The sequence below is a fragment of the Periophthalmus magnuspinnatus genome, chromosome 5 (assembly GCF_009829125.3).
Source record: "Periophthalmus magnuspinnatus isolate fPerMag1 chromosome 5, fPerMag1.2.pri, whole genome shotgun sequence".
Taxonomy (NCBI): Eukaryota; Metazoa; Chordata; class Actinopteri; order Gobiiformes; family Gobiidae; genus Periophthalmus; species Periophthalmus magnuspinnatus.
Window position 1 is genome coordinate 26,666,351 of NC_047130.1, and position 27,838 is coordinate 26,694,188.

The 27,838-nt window shown below is 38.7% G+C and overlaps 3 protein-coding genes across 3 annotated transcripts; 2 read left to right on the plus strand and 1 right to left on the minus strand.

Annotated features, from left to right (window-relative positions):
* Positions 1 to 1,191: 1,191 nt before the first annotated feature.
* npffl (neuropeptide FF-amide peptide precursor like) lies at positions 1,192 to 2,203 on the minus strand. Its single transcript, XM_033967077.2, has 3 exons — positions 1,991 to 2,203; positions 1,466 to 1,581; positions 1,192 to 1,384 (listed from the first exon to the last, which is right to left on the minus strand). The coding sequence occupies exons 1-3, from the start codon at positions 2,132 to 2,134 to the stop codon at positions 1,264 to 1,266; spliced, it is 381 nt and encodes a 126-aa protein (XP_033822968.1). The 5' UTR covers positions 2,135 to 2,203; the 3' UTR covers positions 1,192 to 1,263.
* A 1,916-nt stretch (positions 2,204 to 4,119) lies between these two features.
* dynlrb1 (dynein, light chain, roadblock-type 1) lies at positions 4,120 to 5,900 on the plus strand. Its single transcript, XM_033966524.2, has 4 exons — positions 4,120 to 4,234; positions 4,695 to 4,770; positions 5,206 to 5,373; positions 5,460 to 5,900. The coding sequence occupies exons 1-4, from the start codon at positions 4,232 to 4,234 to the stop codon at positions 5,501 to 5,503; spliced, it is 291 nt and encodes a 96-aa protein (XP_033822415.1). The 5' UTR covers positions 4,120 to 4,231; the 3' UTR covers positions 5,504 to 5,900.
* A 9,470-nt stretch (positions 5,901 to 15,370) lies between these two features.
* Positions 15,371 to 26,558, plus strand: fam83c (family with sequence similarity 83 member C). The gene is made up of 5 exons (XM_033966917.2): positions 15,371 to 16,244; positions 17,748 to 17,915; positions 18,440 to 18,564; positions 24,038 to 24,277; positions 24,457 to 26,558. The coding sequence occupies exons 1-5, from the start codon at positions 15,735 to 15,737 to the stop codon at positions 25,271 to 25,273; spliced, it is 1,860 nt and encodes a 619-aa protein (XP_033822808.1). The 5' UTR covers positions 15,371 to 15,734; the 3' UTR covers positions 25,274 to 26,558.
* Positions 26,559 to 27,838: the final 1,280 nt, after the last annotated feature.

Consider the following 27,838-nt stretch of genomic DNA (forward strand, 5'->3'; position numbering starts at 1 on the left):
TGCGCGATGCTTTGAACATACAAACATGAGCACAAAAATGAAACATGCGACTCGTGAGTGCAGGGCAGGACTGTGATAGAATATTGAAAAGAATCTGCTTTGTGTCTGTGTGGCATAATCGCAGCTCACAGTTTTTGCGAGCGACCCCCTGCAGACTCATGACTTTCAAATGAGCTGTGTCATCTGGGCCCAGCTGTGGGGATCATGTTTTTAAGCCTTTGTCTCATCGGGACGCCCGTATTTACACAATATACACTGCAATGCTGTTGTTAACATAAACAGTTAAATGAACCTGAGATGCTGAGACAAAAGAAAACTCCAACATCAGTGATAATGTACTGATATTTGAACAGGTGCACTTTGCTTTTCAGGTGGAGGATGGTTTATTGCAGGTGTTTTTATTGTTAAAAATTATACCAAAACACGTGAGTGCGGTTCACCTCTCCACAGATCTGACTCTCTGCACATAGATAAGCTAAATTCAGATCCTACAGTGGCAGTTTGCTGTATAACCGTCCCTCTCCTGCACATTAGGCCTGTGCTGTGGAGCCTAAGTGATGCTGACGTGCCTTGGTTTTCAGTAATTGTCTGTGGGAAGCGTGTAAGTGAGGACTAATTGCATGTTGCTATGTTTTAATTAGTGCCAGAGCTTATTGCACGCTGCTTTCCCCTGTGGCCCATAAAGCCGCCCCACAGACGCAAACTGGCTCCAGTAATATACAAAAGTTAGTTGAGTGGATGTTTAAGGGATGTGACATTAGCAGACGTGTGACAATAGATACAGTTTGATGCTTATACGCGCTAATTTGTGAAGAAATACTGTGAATATTGGCGAATTATCACAGTATTTCAACTCTTGGCTGTGTCTTGGTGTTGGACAATGCCTGGCAACGTTCCAAATATCATAACAAATGGAATTATCTTTGGTTAATACCTCAGAATACTGTCAAATCTTAAAAAAAAACAGAGTATTTCATGCACATACGTTATATTTTCAAAGCTATTTTAATTTATCCATTACATTATGCATAAAAATATAGCAAAGCGGTCAATTTACACTCAGCACATTCAGATGAGACAAACAGGCTCTGCTTATTGAACAGGAGCAGCGCCGGTTATTCAAAAGTAAATATGTAAATACGTTTTTGTGTGAACACTGTCAGATGAGCTCTCACTGGAAGAAGCCTTCGACTGAACGCTGAGTTATTCATTCTTCTTTTTTTATTCTCCACTTGGCTTCACCCCAGAGCTCTTTGGGTCAAATTATTTCTTTCCAAATCTCTGGGGTACAGCCATACTCCAGATCTGTCCCGGGACAGCCGCTCCATCGTGGGACATGATCTGCTCCTCTGACAGCTGTGACCCTCTGGAGCTGCGGCCAAACCTGGGACGGAGAAGACCAAAACATGCTCATTCAGTCAGTGTTTTTATAGTTTCACAGTATGAAATCTGCACAGAAACCGACCTTTGTGGCTGGTGCAACACAGAGTTCCTCGTTTCCCTCTGAGATCCAAAGAGCAGAGCCTTTAGAGCCAGAGTCAGCAGACGCTCATCCACAGTGTCCTCTATGCTGTCACTTTCCTGAAGACACAAATATCAGCATTAAACGAGCAAATTACCACTCGAAAAGCAACATGTAGACTACAAACTTTTCAGCTTAGGCCACGGGGGAGTGAATGAGGTTCGGTTTGGTCGGTTTGGATGTGGCAGAACCTTCTACAATAACAGATAAACTTATGTAGAACAGCGTCTCAGGTAAAGTTCAACCTTATCCAGATGAGTCCCTCAGCTCAGTATTTAAGCTCATAGATCAGCAGCATATGTTTCCTCAGCTAAACTGTGCTCAATATTTTATGCTTTTCCATTGAATGTTTGTAAAAAAACATAAAATAATAGTTATATTTTTGATTGTCTTGGATGATATCTTACTTTCACTTTCACATAACAAATATAAAAATGTGAAAATAAAGATGTGGGTGTGTTGTCTCACCAGACGGTTCTCGGCTGTGTTCTCCTGTGACCCACTGGGCAGGACGTCCCCTCTCTGTGCACCTCCTTGGACGTGAATAGCCTGACTGACCCCCGCTACCGCCAGGACGAGGACAAGGACCGTGACCACCGCGGCTGTGTCCATAATGGTCAGGAGGAGACGGGCTGCTGAGAGAACTCTGTAGAAGTCTTCAAAGATGTAGAGCGCCACAGGCTGAAGGTGAAACTCTGCGCTTCATGGTTTTCAGCTTCTTCTTTATATACTAGACACGTGTCCCCAGGAGAAAGACAAAAAGACGCTGCAGTCCAGGAGGGACCAAGGGACAAGACCTAATATGAGACTTAAACACGTCCATTTAGAGAGAATTATTGATGACTGAGCACACTGACGCATTATGAAGTCCTCTGGGTGGTCGTTGCCAGTTATTAATTGACAAATCCCTGTAAATGGTTCTCTGACCTGTGTCCCTTTTGTCCAGAGGATTTGGACGGCTCTCAGGACACTTATTCATGTGTCAACGGGCAATTAGCAAGCCTTCAAATCTAATCAGCTCAGAGATGAATAATTAAATGTCTCTATAAAAAATCGTAATAATAAAACATAAAAAATAAATAATAATAATAATAATATACAAAATAAAAATAAATAAAAATGAATAATAATAATAATAATAATAATAATAATATACAAAATAAAAATAAATAATAATAATAATAATATACAAAATAAAAATAAATTAAAACAAATAATAATAATAATAATAACAATAATAATAATAATAATAATATACAAAATAAATGATAATAATAAAATATACAAAATACAAATAAATAAAAACAAATAATAATAATAATAATAATAATATAATAATAATAATAATGGCAGTAATGATAAGAAGAACAGCAAGAAGAAGAAGAAGAAGAAGAAGAACACTGCATTATTCATTCACTCTACATTGGGGTGGTAAGTTAAACACAAACCACATCCATACATGTCTTTTTCACACTGTTAACACTGTTAAAGAGAGTTCTTAAATGTTAAAATTGTGTGATAGGTCCAAGTGACGCTTCTTAGACTCTATTTTTGGGTAATGGCAGCACATTTCATAAGTCACATTTCTCCTGTGTAAGTGTTATTTCCCAGTTTTCTATAATACTTGACCACAGTCTGTCTAATTCACACTCACAGAGGAGGAAGCAGCATCTCCAGCACCATGGCAACTGCAGCGACATAGGGTAATTCTGATGGGAATCATTGTGATCACAGGCGGGTTATTCTGGGCAAGGAAAGGTTAGTTTTGATGGTTTTATTTTTTATTTTATTTTTTCACAATCCTGTATTTTGTAGACAAGCTTATAAACCTTTACCGAGCTCCTTTAAAAGCGCAAATTAATCCCAGTGGAGCTTTCCTGTGATATGTTTAGACCTGCTGGTATCACTGTACTCTCCATGTTAGGTTAGGCCACATCATTTACAGAGATTCAGATTTTTAACCTTAATAAAGCCTCAACCTTAAAATCAGGTATTACATCTATTCCTCAATCAATGATGAGTGAAGGAAAAACAAAGAGACTCAGAAACTTCTTTTCTCCCAGTTCTTTGATAGTTATAGTAGATTCTTGAGCTGTAAAATTTCCCACACTGATGATAGTCACTGCTCTGGTAAAACTTGAGCTGAGAGATGAAGACATGTGTGTTTCACTGACTGTAGGACTGTAAACCTCTGCTCTTTTGCCCTGTGAGTCTGTGAGCTCCATTAATGACACTCTGCTGCTCTCTGCTGGAGTTTGTCTTTATTACAGTTTGGTGTTGCCACAAACTCAAACAGAATTCGGACGTCCCAACAGCGGGTTTTACGTCAGTATTTATTGATCGTAAACACTGACATTTATTTCGGGATGTGAGGACTTATCTGGTGAACTGCACGGGCTGGGTTCATTTACATTGTTGTGGAAAAAAATGTTTTAAATTAATTAATGTTTGAGTCAAAGAGCTATCTTTGTGGTGGCTTTTAATACTTTGCAAAACACAGAAGAAACACTGGTCGTTTTGTGTTTTGTGTGTTTTTCATACCCAGAGTGAGGCTATTTCCCACGTTTTGTTCGGCCGTGAACGCCACACTGCGCTGTGACCCGGATGTTGTCGTCACTGTTCTCCAGGCGACGCTCCTCCTGCCGCAGTCTCTGATTTTAACAATAAAGCAACAAATCACATCTCTACAGCCTTTTCTGGTCCTCAAACATGGTACAGTTTAATATAACGCAATGTTTACGTTCCTAAAATCATTTTTGTAACTGATCATAGCCTTTAAATGTAGCGGTGATGCTAGCTCAGACTCGGGCGTTGTCAGATTAGCATTAGCCCCTCTGTGTTTAATATTAGCATAGCTCCTCTGTCTGTTATATTATCATAGCCCTTCTGTGATTAATATTAGCATAGCTCCTCAGTGTTTAATATTAGCATAGCTCCTCTGTGTGCCATGTTAGCATAGCCCCTCTATATGTTATATTAGCATAGCCCCCCTGCGTTTAATATTAGCATAGCCCCTCTGTGTTTAATATAAGATAGCTTCTCTGTATGTCATGTTATCATAGCCCCTCATTTTTTTTTATTATTTTAGATTAAAAAGCTAAAGTTCTAACGTGTTTTTCCATGTATCATTGTTGCAGTTATTAAAGTGTGTAAATCTGTGCTGTTCTCTCAGGCTGAAGTGGAGGAAACGTTAAAAAGGATTCAGAGCCAAAAAGGAGTCCAAGGAATTGTTATTGTCAACTCAGAAGGTAAGATTCGTCTTAAAGCTTTGGTCTTTTCACTGGACGATTCGCCTTAGCTCCTTGTCTGTAGTTCTGTCAGTTTTGTGCAGGCCAGAGCCGCTCACTCTTTTCAACACATTTGATTCAGTGTTGCTCAATGTTTGTTTCCATATAATTCATGTTAAAACCATTTTTCTGTATATTGTGTAATGATGATTTCAGCCTTGTCAGTATTTTAAATGCACTTTTCATGTGGTTATTCTTTTTCTGGATACAATGCATGCTATTATTTCGGTTGCTATAAACACAGGCACTGCTCAGATAAAATCCTCTAAGGGGGAAAATACAACAATTAGCTTGTTATTTCTCATTGATAATCTTAAATTATTTACAGACAAGCATTTTTTCACTGTTTCTATCACATGACCCATCTACAACAATTATGTGTTGCTGAATTTCCAGGAATCCCCATCAAGTCAACGCTAGACAACTCGAGCACAGTGCAGTACGCCGGTCTGATCCACCAGCTGGTACTGAAGGCCAGGAGCACTGTCCGAGATATTGACCCACAGAATGACCTCACCTTCCTCCGAGTCCGCTCCAAGAAAAACGAGATCATGATAGCACCTGGTAAAAAAAAAAAAGTTTATTATTATTATTATTTTGTACATGATTTAATTTATTCTTTCATTAATATATTTTTTCTCTCTCCACAGATAAAGACTACTTTTTAATAGTGATTCAGAATCCTTCAGACTGAAATTATACATAAACTTCCACAAAAATCCGCTGGTCACTTTTATAATTTGCTTCTATAAACCACAGTTGAAGGCATATTTCAGTAAGGTTTGATGGCCTGGATGTACATGTATGTTAAAATACATTAGCAGTTCTCTACAGAATCTGGAATATCTATTTAAACTTGTGGGTCCTCTTGCATTCCTAAATTCTTCTGCATTTTTCTTGTTGTAATCTTAAATCTCACAAGCTCAAGATGAAAACAGGACGTGATAATTACTTGTTCACTGTGCATAATTTCTTGGAAAGAAAAAAAAAAAAAAAGTAACGTCTGTATTTGTATTTATATTTTCTGTTATTTCCCCTACAACATCTCATCTTCTGTGCTTAGCATCACAATAAAGAAAAGTCATACCATCTTTTGAATTTGTCTTTTTTTTATACATGCTAAGCTTTTCTTGCCAGATGTCCAAAATATCCATAGAAAAACATTTGCAGAAATAAGGCAAATTAAATAAATGAGCCCTGGAATGACCCAATAAGCTCAGTCACGGTCAGCGGTGGTAAAAGCTTTAATCACACTGTAGTGTCAGAATATCAATGAATCAACCCTGTGTCACTTTTCCTGTTTTATGGAGAAACCAAAATGCTCAAATGAATGAAATACTATCCTTAGTATTTCACATTTTAAAATCCACTGGTGAAACTTTAGGTTAAATGAAACTGTCTATGCAATGACACAATTCTGTGGTCTATTTAATAATAATGTTGCTTTAATAAATGTGCACTGGACTCATGGCTCATGTCACCAAATCAAAAAGTGCATTTGAAATTACGGCGGAGTAAAACTCACATCGAAAAAATAATTATGTGGACACTGAAAATGAGGAACATTTCGACATTAGTTGGAACTTAATAAGAATAAAGTCAAACACAGAAAGACATAATTTTACCACAATAAAGTCATAATATTTTCAGTTTTGTCCAATACACAGAGATGAAACTGGTTTAAGTCCCTGACCCTGAGTTATTTATGAGGACCACAACACACTGTCCTCACTACAGAGTCTGGAGCACTGTGTCCACCTCATGTCCACCTCCTGTCCACCTCATGTCCACCTCCTGTCCACGTCCTGTCCATGGATGTTCCAGGTTGACTGTGTGAACATGAGCTGTCAGTGACTGGTTGCGCACAGCTCCACAAACCCGTGGACAAGTTTAAAGAACAGTAAAAAAAAACCTCAAAGCCAAGGGAACAGATTAATGATGAAAATTGCTCTAAGTCTCCTGTGGATCGGACATGTCCTGGAGCACTCAGTCCAGTGCAGAGGCTCATGGGGGTCAGTGCAGAGGCTCATGGGGGTCGGCGCGGAGGCTCAGGGGGGTCAGTCCTGGGGAAATCATTCAACAGTTGTTAATGTTTAAAAGGCGCACAATGTAAATCGTAGGTTTTTATTTAAGCTTTTAATTCAAAGACTCTAGACTCTGTTGTTCATGGACCCAAATCCAATAAGAAACTAATGCAGGACGTTCACTGACCACAGCCCTGACTGCAGCGAGGAGGAAACCTGTGGCATTTATTATGATCATATGTGAAACACTCTCCTTTATTTACTTTAAAATGGCTACATGGAGTTAAAAATACACTGACAATTAATTAGACAGTGCATTTATTATTTGACCTCCTGCATTTACCTGTAGGAGGCGCTATAACACATGTTTATACCTGTTCAACAGAATCCAACAGCTCCACTGAAAGAGAAGGGAAAGTGATTCTAATTGTAATTATAGATCTTGGCCTAGAGTCTATTTTTGTGCCACGGCCTGATCTGTGACAGGAGAAAAGAGAATGTTTATTATTCAGGCTCTTTAAGTCAGAAAATCAAAAGTCAGAGGTAAAAATATTAGATTTTAGTTGAGACTAAGTTTAGAGCTGTAAAGTCAGTTTACCCAGATCATATCTAACTAATATCAGGCTTATATAAGTGCACAATTTAGTCTATTTACTTTTGACACTTAACAATCTCACATGTGACCAGTGGAACCACATAAAACAAACAGATCACGCCCCAGATCAGGCCCCTCTCAGGCCTGTGTCAGACTTTACCTGTTCATAAAAAGCCTTTGAGTATAACATGAGTATACCATGAGTATGTCGACGATATCACACATTTATTTTATCATTTTATTTTTGAATTTGTTCAAATTTTCTCCTCAAACTGATAATAAACCTCCAGTGGTGGATGAAGTACTCAACTTTGTTACTTAAGTAAAAGTACAGATACTGGAGCACAAAGAAAAAAAAAGTGTCACATGAAAAGATCTACTTTAGTAAAAGTACTGAAGTACTGAAGTACTGAAGTACTGAAGGACCCATTTAAAAACAGTAAACATATTTTTGCAGATTTTAAGATCTACTAAAGCTTCAAATGGGGTCATTTTCATAAAGATTTGGACTGAATTTGAACAGTGGAATTCATATTTTTTCCCACCTGTTTTTATTTATGTTTTTAGTTTTAGTGTAAAGATAAACTTTTCAGCAGGTCTCACAATAATAAAAACACTTTTCAGTCTTGTTCAGTGGAGGAGAAAGTACAGATACTGCTCAAATGTACTGAAGTAAAACTAAAAACTATCCAATTCAAAACTGAATTAAGTAAAATACAGATACTTTAAGTTTATACTTTTCTTCTTTTCCTCCGTTGTGTTCTGTACATCACATATAACCAGAGTGACACTGAGGAGACTCCTCCAGCATCGCTGCAGGAAACTGCATCTCATTATCCATTTATTTAGTTGATTTGATGATCGTCGGGTGAAGAACGAGGTTCTGTCTCTGGGTTCATGTAGATGTGACTGAGACGTTATGTGTGAGCCGTTCACTGTCACATTAATCACAAACTGTGGAAAGAGGCAGCGAGCTGAGACTTGTCTGACCCTGAGCCTGAGGCTTGTATTTTGTTCTTTCTAGTTTATAATCACAGCACATTCATATATTTGATTTGACATATTGCCCCTTGTCAGCAGGTGTGTTCCCACAGCCCTGCCCTCGCCACAAGGCCCCAGTCCTCAACGTTTCAGTCTTTAATCTGACCTTGCAGGAACTAAATTAATCAGACATTTTATAAATAGGTGAGCCACAGGTCCAAGACTTTTACTGCTAAAACTGGTATTTAAGGAGTTAAAATGACTTGAAAATATGACTTTTTTATCTATGTAATGGACTTTAGTGAATAAAGTCATAAAAACAGAAATAACAGTGTGGTATATATATAGTGTGGTACTTTCTCATGAGGGATGTTCACACTTTAAGTGGCTGTTGAAGGGTTAAAGCTGCTCCTTGTGTTGGTGTTATTCACTATTATGAGTCTGTTTCTGATTCTCTGGATGCATAATTAAAATGGTAGAAGACGTTGGTTATTTGGTTATTACCAAAGCCACAATGCAGCTTCTATCCATCCATCACAACTCGCATGTGAACAGCTGATGGTCCAACAATAGACCTTTTGTGTGGTTTATTTTAAATTCATCTTTCTACTTGGCATTTTCTGTGGTGAGGAAAACGAATAGAGTGTGGACAATGGGCAGTCTCACACGTATGAGCTGTAACCTTTAACTGTGAGCCAGAGCGGCTTCACCAGAGCTGTTCTGTCAGAGCAGTGGGAGGACGACCACAAGCTTCGTCTGTGAGCACGTTCTGCAAATCAACTTTAAAAATCATGTGTTAAAGTATCTGTAAGCACATTATAAGACTCATTAGATCAGATGGGCATTGTAAAAAAAAAAATATATAGAAAATGGCAACCATTTATTGACTTATTATTATTATTATTATTATTATTATTATTATTATTATTATTATTATTATTATTATTATTATTATTATTATTATTATTATTATTATTATTATTATTATTAATTAATTAATTAATTAATTAATTAATTTTATTTATAATATTTATTTATTGTGTGATGCTCTATTCACTCAAGATTTGTGTGATTTATTTATTGTACTATTATTATCATTATTTATTTATTATTTTTTTTATTTATTTTATTTTTTATTTTATTTATAATATTTATTTATTGTACTATTATTATCATTATTTATTTATTATTTTTTATTTACTTTTTTTAAAGTTTTAGTTCTTGTTATATAAAAATGAAAAAGTGTGTATGCATTTGTTGTCTAAATATAGTGTAATATTTGTTCACGCATCAGTAAAAATATGAAACAGGAGACTCATTTTACATGTAAATACCATATAATCATAAATCTGTCACTCTCAGATTCATTCTCACGGATCGACAAACGTTTCATGATTTAAAACCCTCTCAGTCTCAGAGAAAAGGAACTGTGGTCATTTAACTATTTAACTTAAAGGTCTAAATAAATAACATTTTACACAAGTTCTCGCATCAGCTCTTAGTTCAGAAACAAGAAGAAAACATCTGTGTATTTCTCCTTTTTCCATAAATAATCTTGATAATTGGTCGTTACTTCCCACATGTGCACAGCTCCAAACAATAACATGCAATTAAGCAACGTGTGAGAAATGAACAACACAATCCCCAACACTCACTTCTCAAACCCGCACTTCTGTTTTTATCCTCCTGAGATCCGAGCTCTTGCACGACTTTATTTACAAAAACTATTAAGAGCTTGAACACATGGATTTTGTGTAAAAAACAAAATGAGAAACAATTTTGCCTCTAGGAAAAATGTGTCGCATTTGTGCTGCTGACAGGTGCAGGAAGACATATGCCTTTAAATAAAAATAAATAAATAAATAAAATGAAAAAAATAAATTAAAATAAAAAAAATAAAAAATATATATAAAAATAAATAAAAAATAAAAAATATATAAATTAATTAATTTAAATACAATAAAAAATAAAATAATAAATAATAAAAAATAATACTAATAAATAGTTAAAAATAAAACAAATAAATACAAATAAAAATAAATAAATATTCTAAACTCTTAGAAATATTCAAAATTGAACATGTTCTTGTTGCTGTTCTTCTAAAAATTTGCACTGTGGCCTAAACAACCCAAAATGTGTTGTCCACAGATGAGGACACCAGGTCTCAGCGGGTTAATAAGTTTGTCCGAGCTGCATCTCAAACTCCACTCAAATTAACTCTGCTGTTGTGTTTTTGACTCTTTAACGCTGATCCTCTGGTGTTTTTAGGCACAAAGGCCAGAGTCTCGAGTGTGTTTGCTGAGCCGTGTTCATTCACAGCACAGCCGGCCCCGTTGTGTTCACTTCACACTGACTCTGCCAGCTCTACGGCTCATTATGTAACTCGGAGCGTGAGTGACGTACAGTGTCCTCCTGACTCTGCTGGTTTTTGTAAAGACGTGAAAAGACACACAAGCGGCAGGTACAAAATAATGCTCCAAATATGTCCACATAAAGCGCACGGGATTGAGTTACACTGAGAAAATGGACGCTACACAAATGCTGTAGATTGTGTGTAGATTGTGTGTAGTTCAGCTGTGCGTTTGTGAAAGTTTACACCAGTTTAAAGAAAGAGCAGGTGTCACTCATAATTCTCTCTGACTGTATTTGGATTCATTTGTGAAATTACGGAGCTGCATAACTTTATATTTGGTATAAAATGGAAAAAAAGTTCAAATTATCACTGGATAAGACAGTTTTACATAAGAATGTGTGTTGTTTATGCACTGCCTGAATAAAAACGTGCGAGTTAAATCCAGGTGGAGACTTTTTTTTTTTTTTGCAAATGGACATAGATCTGAATCTTTTATTCCTCTCGATAAAAAAGTCTCAGTTTCAGCCAAATCTGTGGAGGAAACAAACCTGCACCACAGAAGAATCAGAGCTTTACTCTTGTGATCCAAGGAGAATCATTAGAAATACAAAAACTGGATTGTTGCTGCTTTATGATAAAATGTGTAAACTTTTTAAAATAAATCAGCCTCATGACAGAGACATAATACATATATAACACACACATATACATATATGCACATATATAACACACACATATACATATATAACACACACATATACATATATGCACATATATAACACAGGGCTCTGTTTGTGGACGTGTCCATATTTGTCACTTTTTGACCTTTAGAGTTGAACAGAGATGGTTTTGTGCCTAAATGTGAAACACTCCAGAGGCTTTGGTCATGAACTTTATTTATTTGAACATAAAACATATAACTTTATTTATTTGAACATAAATCCTTTATCTCGACACTTTATCTCGACTGTGACAGTGACGCTGCAGAAAACCAGTTTATCCACCAGAGCTGTAGGTTCCGCTATAGTCTGCCCTTATGTAACATATATATAACACACATATACACATATATAACACACACACACACACGCACACCCCCCCCACACACACACACATATATATATATATATATATATAACACACATACATATATATAATACACATATATATATAACACACATATATATATATAATACACATATATATATAACACACATATATATATATAATACACATATATATATAACACACATATATATATAATACATGTATAACATGTTGATGTTTGTGCCTTTGTCACATCGTGTCCAAATCTTCCCTTTTTTCAATTTCAATGTCACAGAAACAGAGACAAACAGAGACAGAGACAAACAGAGACAAACAGAGACAGAGACAAACAGAGACAGAGACAAACAGAGACGAACAGAGACAAAGACAAAACAGAGTCTAACAGAGACAAACAGAGACAAACAGAGACAGAGACAAACAGAGACAAACTGAGACAAACTGAGACAAACAGAGACAAACAGAGACAGAGACAAACAGAGACAAACAGAGACAGAGACAAACAGAGACAAACAGAGACAAACTGAGACAAACAGAGACAAACAGAGACAGAGACAAACAGAGACAAACAGAGACAAACTGAGACAAACAGAGACAAACAGAGACAAACAGAGACAGAGACAAACAGAGACAAACTGAGACAAACTGAGACAAACTGAGACAAACTGAGACAAACAGAGACAAACAGAGACAGAGACAAACAGAGACAAACAGAGACAGAGACAAACAGAGACAGAGACAAACAGAAACAAACTGAGACAAACTGAGACAAACAGAGACAAACTGAGGCCTGGAGTCTTCGAGTTTCGGCCGATACCGATTATGTGACTTTTCTCCAGTGTCACAAACATGATTCAGATCAGACCCATGACCAAGACACAAACAGGAAGCTGCTCCTTCTAGAGCCTCAGGTTTATTTGCTTCTTTACGGCTCGAGTATCAAATAAAACTGGATTATCAGATGGATTTATGAGATTTATGAGTTTCCCAGAAGTGTGTCAGCTCTTATAGACTCTTATTATCACTGAGTTTGATCAAACGTGAGTTGTTCCACAGAAATAATAAATGTTGACCTGATAGAGTTCACTGGATCATAACAACATTAATATTTCATCACATTTACAGTTTGGGATTTGCCATTATAGCGCTCATGGAAAATACACAAAGAAGCAGTTTATACATGTGTCATTTAACGTGTAAAATGACAATACAACAAACTAAAGTCCATTCAAATTAAAATAAACACTTTAAATCCACATGTAAATCTGATATTAAACTGTTTATTTCTCTTTTATAGTGTAATTATTTGGTTTATTCGTGCTTTTCTGCTTCATTTTACCATTTACCACGAGGACAGTTTCCTATTAAAACATATTCTACTTTGTCATAAAATTATAATATTTTTTTGTTTGTTTTTTTGTGATACATTTTTTTATTCAAGTGTTGATATCATCAGTTACACAAGTTAGATTTTGATGACATTTTCCCCTTTTTAAACCCCACATCTTCCACCTGTTTCCCCCGAGATCCTCTTTTGATGGACATGTACAAAGAAGACAAAAAATAAATACATAAATAAAAAATACACAATAAGGATACAAATATTAAAATAATAATAACAAATAATAATAATAATAAATATGCAATAAGTTACAAAAAATAAAATAATAATAATAATAATAATAATAATAATAATAATAATAATAAATATGCAATAAGTTAAAAAAAAAAAAAATAATAATAATAATAATAATAATAATAATAATAATAATAATAATAATAATAATAATAATAATAATAATAATAATAATGTGATAAGTAAAAAATAAATAAATAAAATAATAAAAATAATTCCGCACAGGTTTGAATTCCCTCTATACAGTAATTACAAATTTTCTCAAATCATCAAATAACATCAGCAGAAAATGCATTGTACATGTTCATTTTGCTCCATAACTAAAGAGAAAGCTGAGCGTACACATGTGTATCTTTTATGAATGTACATTATGATAAAAGCACCAAATAACAACAAAAACAGATGTAACTTTGGTGAGTAGTTTGGACCAGCAGGATGTTTTTGGGCTTTTTAATCTCATGGCGACGATCCTGATGACGTGACGTTTGAGTTTGGGCGAGATGTCTGTCCAGTGTGACTGCTCCACTTATCTCATGTATGTAAATCTTGTCAGTGCACGGGGCCTTTCCTTATTCAAACACAATGATGATGTCAAACAGTGACACTTGAGTCTGTTTGCTCTCACTTAAACTAATATTAAACATGTTCATCATTGTCACGAGGATGTTTCCGTCTCTTTACAAGCTCTAAACCTTTTGACCCCGGGCTGGAGGAGTATCATTTAGCAGTTTTTCAGGAGTATTCATCGTGTTTATACAGGTTTACAAGCAGCTCTAGTGTTTGTCATTCTATAATTGGACAGATTTTTTAATTATGATTCGATTACTCACCCAGGCCAGCCCCAGATCCTATTGTGTCAGGAAATAGAGATTATAAGACTTAAACAAACCCTAATTGCGTCTGTCTATAAACAACTGTCAAACCAATAACACAGTTCATTTATAACAAAATAATGATTTAGATAAACTGTGATTCACGGCCAAACACAAAGTTACACACAATAAAAAGAGGTCTGTTTAATCCTCAGACGTCCACGCTGATCCACAGTGAAAGAAATACAATACAAAGAGGTTAAGGGTTAGGATTGTTGGTGTTCTAAGGCACATTAAGGAGAAATGTCTATGTGGAATCAGGCAGAGTTCAGGAGGAATGAGAGCAGCTCCTGACCTCACTGCAGCCGGATCATTACCCCTCCATGTGTCACACCAGGAATAGCATGTGCACAATCATTTTATTAATTACTAGGTCAGAGCCCCAGTGGGATGAAGTGGAATTGACGCAGTGAAGATGAGAATAATGTGATCATCTTATCTTAGATGTTTGTGATTTTAACCTGTTGTTCAGACGGTGGCTCTGGGTCTTTGTTGATTCTCTCGGGTCAGTTCTGTTTGTTTATAAACTGGACTTAGATCAGACTGAAGGAAACAAGTCTGAGTCTTTGGGCCTGTTGAGGTGGCAGTGGCAGTAAACTGTAACAGAGGACAGAGACAGAGAGTCTCAGGGGACGGGGGAGTAGTGTTTCACATCATGTGACTGATCTTATCCAAAGTGTCACCTCCACAGGTGCAGTCAGGGGGGATGAGGCTTTATTATCTTCACTAATGTGCAATTATTTCATTCTATTGTTTAAAGAAAATAGAGCTAAAACTCTGTTATTCAGTAAAAAGCAGCAGCTCTTTGTCCAAAGCTCCAGGAGCTGTTTCCTTCGTGGATTTACCAAAATAAAATGAGCATCAAAGCTCTGAAATGTTGGTGTGTTTTGTTCGAGCTGAATTCCTCTGTGTCAGTTATAAAGTTAAAGACGAGCTCTTTGAATGTTTTTACAGATCAGAGCAGGGGGAGGGGGCTGAGGGGGCGGGGCCTTTATAAAAGAGCCAATGGCGCAGAGGGAGCGCACAGGTGAGAGCCGCGCGCACTGCTCCTGCGCACAGAGCCGCAGATCCGCCTGTTCAGGCTCCTGGGACTCACGGAGCAACTGGAGAAGCCAGGACCATTAGAGCTCAGGACGCAGCGCTTTGTGTGGGATTATTTCCTGTTTTGAGCTTCAGGACAGCGGGGAGACACGTCACGTTCATCTTTTTCATAGTTTACTTTGGGTTTTACTTTGAGTTTTACTTCGGCTCTTGTCCAGTATCGCTCCAGTATCGTTCACTGATCCGCGTTTGTTTTTCTGCGCGTCACAATGGAACTTTTCTTTAGTTTATAACCATGTTTGTACAGAAGGGCTAGTGTCCTCACACTGTTCTTTTCTTAGTTGGACTGAGTGGACACATGATGATCAGCTCTGAGGGGCTCAGACCTTCGTCCAACGGACGGAAGCCGCTGGGGAAACTGGCGTCGCGGCTGGAGGAGGTGAAGAACCCGTGGAGACAAGGCTCGACTCTGGAGCTGAGCCACAATGAAGCCGCGCGTCTGGCCACGGACGCTCTGCTGGAGCACGGGGAGAAGGAGTACCGCCGGGTCCTGTCCGAGGAGCGGGAGGTCACCTTCTTGTCCCCGTCAGAGATCCGCTACATCACGCAGCACGCGGCCAAAGCCTGTCTGGACTCCAACGGCACCGGCCCCAACGACCGGGACTTTGGGGACGGGGACGCGGTGTCTGAGCTCACCTCAGGGACATATTTCCCCATGATGTCAGACGAGGAGCCCCCCATGCTGGAGCTGGGCTGGCCCGAGCCCCCCGCGCGGTATGGACCGTCCGAGACACAGATCTACTTCCAGAGAGACAAGTCCCACAATGTGAAGGACCTGATCAGGTCCCTCATCAACAAGGCCAAGAAGGTAGTGTGCACTTATATAGTACTGTGTGACAGTGTGTGACAGTGTGTGACAGTGTGTGACAGTGTGTGACAGTGTGTGACAGTGTGTGACAGTGTGTGACAGTGTGTGACAGTGTGTGTATGTCCCTCACAGATCTTACACTGCCTCAAGACCAAATATACAGGTCTATAATGAACACACACATGTGCTGGTCCTCCAGACCTCTGTCCTCCTCACCAAGGCTTAAAACACCTCACAGATCCACATACACAGATATAATGAATAAATACACAGATATAATCAATAAATACACAGGTCTATAATGAGTAAATGTGCTGTTCATCCTGAGCTCAGAGCTTAAAACGAGTCTGAATGTTTTGAACAGAGCGACACTATAAATATCTCAGGGCTTAGATTAGATTAATGCATCAGCAGAAGCGTCAACTACAGACAACGAGAAACACTTTGGAAAACTCACTAATGGTTTACTCTTATCCCACTGCACCGACACACAGCAGGTCTGTGTGTGTGTGTGTACATGTATGTATGTGTGTGTGTGTGTACATGTGTGTGTATGTGTACATGTGTGTGAGTGTATATGTGTGTGTACATGTGTGTGTACATGTGTATATGTGTGTGTGTGTGTACATGAGTGTGTACATGAGGGGGTGTACATGTGTGTGTGTGTAGGGGTGTGTGTACATGTGTATATGTGTGTGTGTGTGTACACATGTGCACATCTTGATACTTTCAGACTCATTCCTCTGCAGTGTTTTGTGACTCTTTCTCATTCATTTTACTCGTGTGTTTCTGTGGTAGTAAATTATTACCCGTCTCCAGTGGTTTCCTCTTTGCTTACAAACAAATTGCTCCTGCTTCATGTTTGACCTCTGTCTTTATTTGCTCTGGGCTGATGACCCGCCCCACACTCTTCACACTGACTGATGCTGTAAAACATGATTTTGTGTAAATGTCCTGCTCTGACTCTTTGAACCTGTCTGGGCTCAGTGCTACAACAGTTAAATAAGAAGACAGTTGGTGATTTGGCAGAACGTCCAGCACACGCTGCATGAGTCACGTCTTCACAGACACCTCTCATTTATTAATAAATCATCCTGTGGTCAGCCTGATAAAATACTCTTACCTTTGAGGACTGAAACACTGATTCAGCTTCATGTATTCAGTTAAACGCAGACACATGTCGGTGCAGAGTCAGCAGAGCTCCCAGGAGCCTGGACTCTCAGGTGTAACGTGCACAGAACTATCCCCTCTGAGAGAATGACTCTGTGTATCAGCTGATCCCACAGCTCTCATTAGTGTTTTCCACTTCTCTTGTCACATGTATGTGCTGAGGGGCATGTGTAAACCTGTTTGTGTGAACATACCTGTCCTTTGAGGAGGATTCACACATTAGTGATACTTGAGGAGTCACTCTGTGTGATGATGGTCTCCTGTCACAGTTTGGCCTCGCTGTGATGTAAAGTGTCTTTTATATGGTTGTGTTGACTGGTTGTGTTGCTGTAGGTCATAGCTCTGGTGATGGACGTCTTCACTGACGTGGACCTGCTGTGTGACCTCATGGAGGCATCAAACAAACGGAAGGTTCCAGTTTATATTCTGCTGGACGAGAAGAACCTGAGCTCCTTCACAGACATGTGCTCTGCTCTGGACATCCAGAACTCTCACCTGAGTGTAAGTGCACACACACACACATGCACACACACACCCCCGCGCACACGCACGCACACACACACACACACACACGTGCACACCCCTACATGCACGCACACACAATCCCCCACACACACACGGACAACTGTCCTGTGTTACCTCCTAAAATGTGAGTCTCTCAGAAAGAACTCATGGAGAATATTGCGTAACAAGTAGCAAAACCTTCCGACTGTGTGTCCAACAGTAGAACAGTGACTTGTTGTTTAGCCGGAGTGCAGGCCTTAGCAGGTCTGTAGTGCTTTTAGCAAACACAGCTTTACTCTCACAAAAGCACATTACTCTGTGTCTGTGGATAAGCTCTGTGCTGCTTACACTGTGTGTCAGAGCCTTTTGTGTTAAAGTAATATAAAACATGTCAAATCTAAGTATTTATAATATTATGAACTCTGTCGGGCTTTTTTGTACTAAGAAATAGTTGTAATAATAGTCTTTTGTGTCTTTTGTGTGCTTTTTGTTTAAATTGCTTGTATTTGTGTGTTGAACAGCACATGAGGATCCGTAGTGTTTGTGGAGACACGTACTGCACCAAAAGTGGCAAGAAATTCACAGGTCAAGTACTGGAGAAGTTCATGATCATCGACTGTGAAGAGGTCATCGCGGGGTCATACAGGTGTGTACTGGAGCACAGTGTGTACTTACATACTTTTCTTAAACCAGCCCCACCTCACAGCCGTCACTTCTGATATCACCTGAACTTAAGGGATTGTTCATTAACTTTCTGCAAATACAGGATATTTAAAACTATTGTTACTATGTCTGAGAAAAAGGGGCTGAGTTGAGACCGTCTAATCTTCAGACTCAGGGCTGCACAGATTCCGTCACTTGTGAAACTTGGTGTTTGTGGCAGAACTTGTGTGATTCTGTTGGCCCTCGCTGATGTCACACTCCAGGCACAAACCTGTTACCCCCGGCTCCTGGCACAGAATGCACACGGGCACATTCAGGCGGATTTATTCAGTGTTGCTTGGACAACAGGCTGCAGAGCAAAGAGGGACTGGATGAAAACAACAGACTTTTTTACCCAACTTTTATTTTGGAAAGGCAGTGATTCAAGATAATACACTGTCAAATATATAGATCAAGACTAAAACATGTGAAAACTATTAATATACTGTCTACTATTTAACTCATTCAGTGTATTAAACTAAAATACGTTTGTTTAATGAAGTTTGTAACTGTAAATCTTCAATAACAGAAACGTTCTTAGGTAAATGTTGTCAAGACCAAAGTACCATATGTTCAAATAATTAGTCTGACTTTATAAATATGCAAAATGGGGAGTGACTCTTAGCAGATCATAAAGGGAAAGATTAGGAAACCAGTTTAACCACAAACCATTTATATTCTGGAGACTCTCTGGATGTTCACTTCTGCTCATCGCTGTAAAGATCATTTAAACCCACAACCCCAACAGCCTGAAGCACGCCGCAGTGAAAAGTGGGACCAGATGTTCACGTCACCGCTCCGGGGACGCACTGTGTTCACTCTAGTTTCCTTTTTACGTCCCCTTAGTCTGTTCCTTTACGGTTTGAAGCTCGTCTGTGTCTTTTCACGTTGCTACAAAACAACGTGTGATGAAAACAGTGTGAGGTCGGGCGTTCAGCTGCATTCTTCTGCGACAGCGGTGAGACGTGCGGTTTGAGTGTGTTCACTGGAGCCGGTGTGTCCCAGTGACATGTGCAGCACTGGGACGACTGGGACTGGTACTAGGGCTGGGTACCTGTTTTCCGATACTTGGACGATACCTGACCGGTTCTTGAACGGACCTTTCTGTGTCACTTGTTTCTGTATTAATCACCGTCTAGAATGACAAAACAGGACTGTAACGTTCATTAGTTCACTTAAATTTAAATTATTTAGAGGTTTATTGATCATTTTATTTCATTTCTATCATGTTCTACCAAGACCGACTTCGCTTTGCCAGTTTTCAGTCCATTTTTTTCCATAAAAGTCGTACCCAAACCTTTTTATTTGCTATCGTACTGGTTCGTTTAAACGCTACACAGCCTCTAAACAGAATAATTTAGGAATATCTGATGAGGAAGTCAGAAATAGGAAGTCAGTGGAACATGAATAATCATATTTAGATGCAAAATACTTCCATAAACTTATAAGTAACGCACAATTTCAAATGAATGGCGCATCTACGTGTCGATGCTGTAATAATCTATCAAAAGAAAATTAAGATTATGGTGAATAATTGTTATTTTGTTCACTTTTTAAACAAAATTTCATCCAGATGATCCTAAAACCTTGATACAGCAGGGCTAATATTTAAAATAGTCAAAAATATTCCTAGTTAAAACATGTTTATGAAGGAAACGCTGCATTAAAAATAGAAAATCCCTCGACTGACGTCTCCGTTTAGACGTGGCTTTTGTTGTCGCTTCCTCTTTGGTCCTGGGGGATTGTGGGTAACTGTACTAAACCAGTGAAGTGCCAGACTAACAGGACGGTGGAACTCGGAGGATTTTACAAGCTCGTGTCACAAGAAGGAGCGGTTATAATAAGTCGTTTCATCACCTTCTCACTCTTGGTTGTAACTGTTGCTTTAATCTCCCGTCAATCCGGTTTCAAAACTGCTACTAAAATCACATTGATATTCTTTGACAGCTTTTTGCTTTTTTCCTCATTGAAGAAGCGTGTCCCTCGAGAACACGGTGTACTTTTACTACAAAATACTCTGTTTTTTTGCATAGAGCTGCTTGTTGTACCTGTAGTTTAGACCTTTACAATCACGTTCTGAAATGCACAGGATGTTTGTTTTAATTTATCAGTTCATATTTCAGTCGTATGTGTGTGTTTTTTCGCTCTTGTGCAGTATTTACAATGTGCACTCATGTAGTAAATGTGATCATAATACACGGCAGGACTGCGCTGAAGCAAACGCTGAAGTGTCACGGCAAAACGGTGTTGAGATCATGACGGTCAAGCGGTTATTTTGTGTATTTAATGACTGAAATTTAGCGCAGCGACCAGGAAAACGCCATTCCACTTGGAGTAAGAGTAAGAGTACAGCCATGCTCTGTGCGTAAACATACTCTCACACAAAATACCGTTTTGTGTCGGGATAAGACCAGGTCCAAGGTTCAAATGGCGACATCAAAAGGCAAAGTGGGTCAGAGAGTTTTTCTGCAGCTCAGTCAAAATCCCTCTGTTGCTTCTGACAGTTGTGTTTTTTTATGAATCACAGTTATGTAATCTTAGTTTTTATAGGGTTTTTTTTTCATGGCCACTTCTGATTTTACGAGATAACGCCCCTATTTGGCCTATTTAGCGTGTTTGCCAAGAATATAGATCGAGACAGAGATAAATATTGATGCTTATCAGTTAGAAATTATAAATAAATCCACAGAAAACAGCGAAATATCTTGTCTTTTTATGGAAAAAACACAAAGTAATCCTGCTTTTCATTACTCTGCCAATAAGAGCTTAAATATCCCAGTGTTATTTTGGCTTTTTTATGTTGTTTATATTCTCTCCGCTGTTGGGTGTGCTGACAATCTGACTCGTGGACTGATTTATTTGAAAACTTAAATCCTAAATGATGATTATAGCCGTGCGTCCGCCTCCAAAATGGCCGGGTCCTTCTTTGAACTCGCAGGACTTTTGGAGCTCGGTGAGATGGAGCCAGGTGCTGTGTTTTCACGTAGAGCTGCTGTTGTTACTTGCAGCTGGGTACGATCAGGCTCAGGTCTTTATTCTGCTCGTGGAATGAAGGGCGAGGCTCTGGAGTCGAGCCAACTGGTTCAGGCAGGGCAAAGATTGTTGTATCTCTGCCGTCTGCTGCTTCACTCCACCTGCGGCTGAGACATGACCAAAATCTGTCTTCTTTTCTTCAGTATTATATCTGTGTTTACTATGTTGTTATAATCTATGACATCCGTTACATTTTAGATTTTGGACATATTAAAACAAAAGCAAAAAAAACCAAACAAAACAAGTCACCAAAATCTTCTGAGAGACAAAATGTAATACTCACAACTAGAAAAGATGAAATTATCACTGAGAAACAAACAAGAGCTTTTTTTTTTATACCATCTGACCTTTTATTGAGTATTTTAATGATAGATAAATATTGAGACAGTCCTCCTATGTGTATAAATATTTGTATGTTCAAATATTCAGGTGCAGGTGTTCAGTTCTGTTATTCTTTTTTTTTTGTTTTTATTAATTAATGTATTATTATTATTATTATTATTTCTATCATCATTATTATTTACTTACGATTATTTTTTATTTTTACTTACTATTTTTTTATTTGTATTTATTATTTTTTTTATTTTTTCTTATTTATTTTATTTATAGTTTTTTTTTATTTTTACTTATTATTATTATTATTATTTATGTTTTATTCTTCTTTTTTGTTCTATATTTCAAAAACATAATAAAAAGAGTTAAAAAAAACAAAAAAAAAACAATATTGATCTTATACACACATGGCTCACTGTAAATACAACTTTGAGTAAGTTATGGAGAAAGTTAAACGGTTATAATACTAGTACTGATATTCTGTGTAGTATTTTGTGTAGTATGTCCCCCTCTAGTACTGATATTGTGTGTAGTATTTTGTGTAGTACGTCCCCCTCTCGTACTGATATTGTGTGTAGTATTTTGTGTAGTATGTCCCCCTCTAGTACTGATATTGTGTGTAGTATTTTGTGTAGTATGTCCCCCTCTAGTACTGATATTGTGTGTAGTATTTTGTGTAGTATGTCCCCCTCTAGTACTGATATTGTGTGTAGTATTTTGTGTAGTACGCTCCTCTATGACCTGATCAATGAAGAAAACTCAACTCAACTTTTACAATATTTTGAATAAGTTGAAATAGAAATGAAATGTATTTGTCTGGTGTTGATTGAGACGTTGGAGTCGACTTTCAGAAACAGAAGTGATTTACGCTGAAGCTGCTCTGCTGGTTTCAACAGTTTTTTCCTGCTGCTGAACTGTTTCTGTCTCTGCTCGTCTCATCCTCAGATACTTTTTCACTAGTTAAGAGTTTCAAATGTCGTCAGAAAAATCATAATCTTTCTGTTGTACAAGTATTGGAATTTGGTATTACTTAATCATTCCAGTTTTGACAGTAGGATTCTGCTCAGCGTTTACCTTTTAAACGGAGCCTAGAGACTGAAATATGAACCGACAAACACAAACATCCCATGAATGTGAGAACAGGTTTGTAAAGGTTTAAACCCGAGCAGATGTTTTTACTTAATCACAGCGCGTCCTGTGTTATTTGGAGACATATTTACTTAATTAATTGCAGCCGTGTGATTGTGCATATTGCAGTTGTGATTTGATTGTGATATTAGCTCAGATTAAAAAGTCTAAATCCTCATGTCACAGATGAAACGTGGATATTTGGGGCGTGTTGGAGCAGAGGTACGAGGCCTCGGGGGGTTTTACTGGTCTGTTTTGACGATATGTAAAGCTTCTTAGTAAAAATGCAGCTTCTACTAACTTTTTGGGTACTTTCCAACAAGCCCTAAAGCCTCTCCCTCTCGTGTTTTGTTAAGTCACTAGTTCGACTTGTTTAGGGGGAGTGAGGACCTCGTTTAGCTGAACTCGAGTCTATAATGATGCGTTCAAGACTAGTTTGACTTTTCACTATTTAAACGACCCACTGAGACATAAATCCTAACGCTCACTGCTCCTATTCGCAAATAAATGATTCCGTTATCTATTTTACTATTACTTTTTTACAGTTTCTACATATTTTGTTTACTATTTGTTTACTATCTCCTTGCAGCACAAACTTACACCTAATAATGTCCAAGTTATGCAGTTAAACCTGTATAATTGAAGCTTATTTGAATATATCACATTTCATTCGTGCCGTATCGTTGAGTCATCGTTCTGACCTTTTCCGTGACTTAAATGGAGGGAGTTCAAGTGTAATCCATAGTAAAATGATGATTTTTTTTCACAATTTCACAGATTTTCGTTTCCCGTGCGTGTGCTGCTTGACGCTAACCGCATAATTAGCACGATCGTATATTTTTAAACATGTTTTCGGAGCAAATGTCTGAATATTGCTACAGATTTTGTACTAATTTAGCGTTTTTCTTCGTGTTCTCTTCCAGTTTCACGTGGCTGTCGGCCCAGGTGCACAGTAACATGGTGATGCATTTCTCCGGTCGAATCACGGACAGTTTTGATCGAGAGTTTCGTTGTCTTTACGCCGACTCTCAGGTCATCGACTGTTTCTTCAACCCTGAGGACGAGGGTCTGCCCTACTACCCCTCGTACCAGGCCATGATGCCCGGCATGGGCCTCAACTTGGGTCTGGGGCCGGTTATGGGGCTGGACCTCCTCTCTGACAGGTAAACAAGCATTTTATAGAATCAGTGATGAATATTCAGTTTATATAAAGTGATTACAACAGCTCTGGCTCGTGCTGAATCTACACAGCTGCATACAACACATCGATGCTATTGGACTTTTGTTTTTTCTGTTTTGTTTTTTCTGGCGGTCTCGCTGATATTTTCTTTGTTTTTTGCAGCCGGCAAAGAGACAGGGGGTGCTCGGAGAATTCCAGTAGTCAGTCGAGTAACAGCGTGTCCAGTGTGAAGGCGGCTCCAGGAATGACCACAAACAACGTCTACAAAGTCACGCAAAGTCACGAAAAGAAGGAATCAAACAGCAGCTCCCACATGAGCCCAGAGAGGAGAGGAGGACAGACCCCGACCAACCAAACCTCCATTTCCCCAGGAGCACGTGTCAACGGCGCAGCCAATCACAGCCCGGTTTCAGAGCGGCCGTCGTCGATGTATCAGCCCATGGGCATCGAGTGGAATAAGAACAGTCCTGTGGACATGATGCGCTCCAACATCGGAGGAGCCTCGTCCAAATTCCAGGCTCTAGGTTTGTACGACCACAAGCCCACGCTGTTCCACAACAGCGGATACGGATCCACCACTCCGAACACTAATCTAAACTCAAAGACCCCCACCCCGACCCCCGCACCCACCTCTGACCCCAAACTTAACACCAAACAGCGCACCTCATCCAACCAGTTCCTCAACAAACTGTCAGACCTGTTCCTGCCCTCCCCCTCCAGCAAAGATAAAGACAGTTACGCCTACCGCAGGTCGCCCTCGCCCCTCGCCCCCTTACACTGGGGGGGCCCGGACCTGTCCCAGACTGAGCCTGAGAGCCAGCAGAGCCCCCCTCCCCCGCCCTCACCGGGCGTCCTCATGAACCGCCAGGATATGAAACGTATGACTCTGGGACACAGCAAACTGGACCTGGTCAATCAGTACAACAAGATGAAGTCCAGGAACGTGTACAGTCGATTTGAGCTAAAGAGCAGCAACTGACGCACAACGGACGCACAACGGACGCACAACTGACGCACAACGGACGCACGACTGACCCACTTCTGACCCACAACTGACCCACAACTGACGCACAACTGACCCACGACTGACGCACAACGGACATACAACTGACCCACACATGGACACACACACATGGACACACACACATGGACACACACACATGGACACACACACATGGACACACACACACACAGACCAGCTGGTTCCACACACTCTGTGTCTCACTCTCTCTTCCACAGACCTGATTCAGACTTTACAAACCTCACGTACAGTTGAACTTTATGTTTACAGAATCTGATCTCACGTCTTCGGTTCATATGAGAGAATCTGTATTTTCACAGTTAATAAGACACAATTTTCACATGCACCTGGTGATTTTATGAATGTCCAGTAGTTTTAAAAGTTGGACTCGAGCTCATTGTTTACAAGGATCATTATGTGATTATGAATCTGTGGTTGTGATGTTTCCTGGGACATGGTCTGTCCTGAGTCCACAGCCCGTTACACCCGACTGTTGTGTGAAAGTGTTATTTGGGTTTGGGATAATCTGTGTCGTGCTGTGTGTAACTGTGAGTGTTAACGTGCCGCTCACAGTGGAAAGAGCATCTTTAACTTGAACATACCTTTACTTTATCATTTATTTGACTGTAAGTAACACTCCAAGGAGAACTCTTCCTACAGCGGTGCCTTCTTTCCTCTGCCTTAAGACTCTGACCTCCCTCAGACACAGCACCTTGTACATAAACCACACCCTGGTGCTCGTGCTTCCTGACAAATGTATGGAAGTTTTTGTAAATATGAATATGCCAAGCTCTTTAAGAGACTATTTGAGAGAAGTGAGTTGATATTTGAATTGTTTCTTACGATGGGTTGTCGTGATCGTGTACAGTTTTCTGTGGTGATTTTACACTTTAATAAATCTGTATCCTGCAGTGAAATCATAATTGGCTTATGCTAAATAAGTAAAATATGCAATGATCAGTGAAAGTCGTGAGTGCAGGAGACACTGGAGACTCTGAGTGTCACTTTTAGAAGCACAACGACCGATGAGCAATAAACACATTCTGTAGATCCACGTGTTTGTCGACAGACAAATGTGTAAAAAGTGCATATTGTACATGACAAACTTTATAGACTTTGGCACATTTGGGTTTACACAACGTCAAAGAGCTTTTGTTTTGATGCAAATTCATTCTTTAGTTGAAAATGTGAATGTAAAGTTTTCTGTATATATGATCTTACTTTTAGGATGAATTCAAATGATAATAAAAATATAAAAGTATAAAAATGTGTCATTTTAATTCAAACTCCTGAATCACAAAGGCCATTTCCCTGGAGTTGACATCAAAGTAGTTTCATTCACGACATGTGGTCGATGACAAAAGAGCTGCTCCTGATTCAACAAAAGCACGACTCTGGAAACGGCTCACGGTTTGATCACTTCATTCAGGGAATCCTTTTTCAATGTTAACAAGCCAAAAGACTTATTTTTATGTTAATATTTCACTGTCATACATACAGTTTGTGTAAATGGTTTGATAGACCTACTCCCCTGAGCCCTGGGGATTCACACACACACATACATAAGGTTTAAAGTGTGTTGTGTTTTAAATGCACAGAACTTAATCTACACTGCTGAGCGCTGGGGACCTTCCTGTCAGGAAATCCCGCCCGTACCAAGGGTCAGAGTCACAAAGTGAACAATACGACTCAATGAAACATCCCAGGTGCGTTTACTTAAACTATTAACACAGTTTAAATTAGGCCTATATTTATTTATGAGGGACAAAGTACTTTCATTTTACAGTTGCATATGTCTTTTTATTGAGGATATCTACGTTTTAATTACTTTATTTGACTTGGACAGCTCTGGACTTTATAATACATGTTTTAAAATGCACATATCTGTATTTTAGCGTTGACCCGTCGTAGTTCTGCATTTTACAGCGACGCCACGGTGAAGAGAAGCCCGTGTTTGGTCCTTTTAGACATTTTATTAACACTGAGGCCTGTTGTGACGTACTATTGTTTAAGCTCGAGGCCTTATGTCATTTATTTTCAAAGTCCTCGTTTGCTTTGTCAAAATCTAGGTGTGACTTAGACTCAGACGAACAAATATTTGAAAATAAATAGAACAAGTAATGGAAAGTTATGGAGTCGTCAGTCACTTGTTCCAGCAGCTCCAGCTCCTAAAATAAACCAACAGAACAGGACAAGGGAAATTATTATTAACAAATGTGCCCAGTGGCTATTTTTAGTATCTGTCTTATGCAGATTTAACGCCGCAGTATGGATTTTTTATGTTATTTTTCAGCTGTTTTACTTAACAAACATAAAAAGACACAAACGCAGCAACATTAAAACAGTGAATAATAAGAAAGTAGGTGCACATTACAGTCTAAAGAGAATATAACATTTACATTTCTCCCGTGTTTTATCAAATTTGTAAACCATTCCATGAAAAGACAAAGTCCAAACAATAAATCGTCCCAATTTAAAGGCACTTTGTAATTAAATATTACTTTTAACTCTGATTATTCCCAT

Excerpts from the sequence above, each read along its gene's own strand:
- npffl (XM_033967077.2), bottom strand. The coding sequence starts at position 2,134 with ATGGACACAGCCGCGGTGGTCACGGTCCTTGTCCTCGTCCTGGCGGTA. Across the intron at positions 1,582-1,990 it reads ACACAGCCGAGAACCGTCTG|GAAAGTGACAGCATAGAGGA; the intron begins GTGAGACAACAC and ends TTGTGTCTTCAG. Across the intron at positions 1,385-1,465 it reads GTGTTGCACCAGCCACAAAG|GTTTGGCCGCAGCTCCAGAG; the intron begins GTCGGTTTCTGT and ends TCTCCGTCCCAG.
- dynlrb1 (XM_033966524.2), top strand. Across the intron at positions 4,771-5,205 it reads TGTTATTGTCAACTCAGAAG|GAATCCCCATCAAGTCAACG; the intron begins GTAAGATTCGTC and ends CTGAATTTCCAG. Across the intron at positions 5,374-5,459 it reads CGAGATCATGATAGCACCTG|ATAAAGACTACTTTTTAATA; the intron begins GTAAAAAAAAAA and ends CTCTCTCCACAG.
- fam83c (XM_033966917.2), top strand. The coding sequence starts at position 15,735 with ATGATGATCAGCTCTGAGGGGCTCAGACCTTCGTCCAACGGACGGAAG. Across the intron at positions 17,916-18,439 it reads TCCAGAACTCTCACCTGAGT|CACATGAGGATCCGTAGTGT; the intron begins GTAAGTGCACAC and ends TGTGTTGAACAG. Across the intron at positions 18,565-24,037 it reads GTCATCGCGGGGTCATACAG|TTTCACGTGGCTGTCGGCCC; the intron begins GTGTGTACTGGA and ends GTTCTCTTCCAG.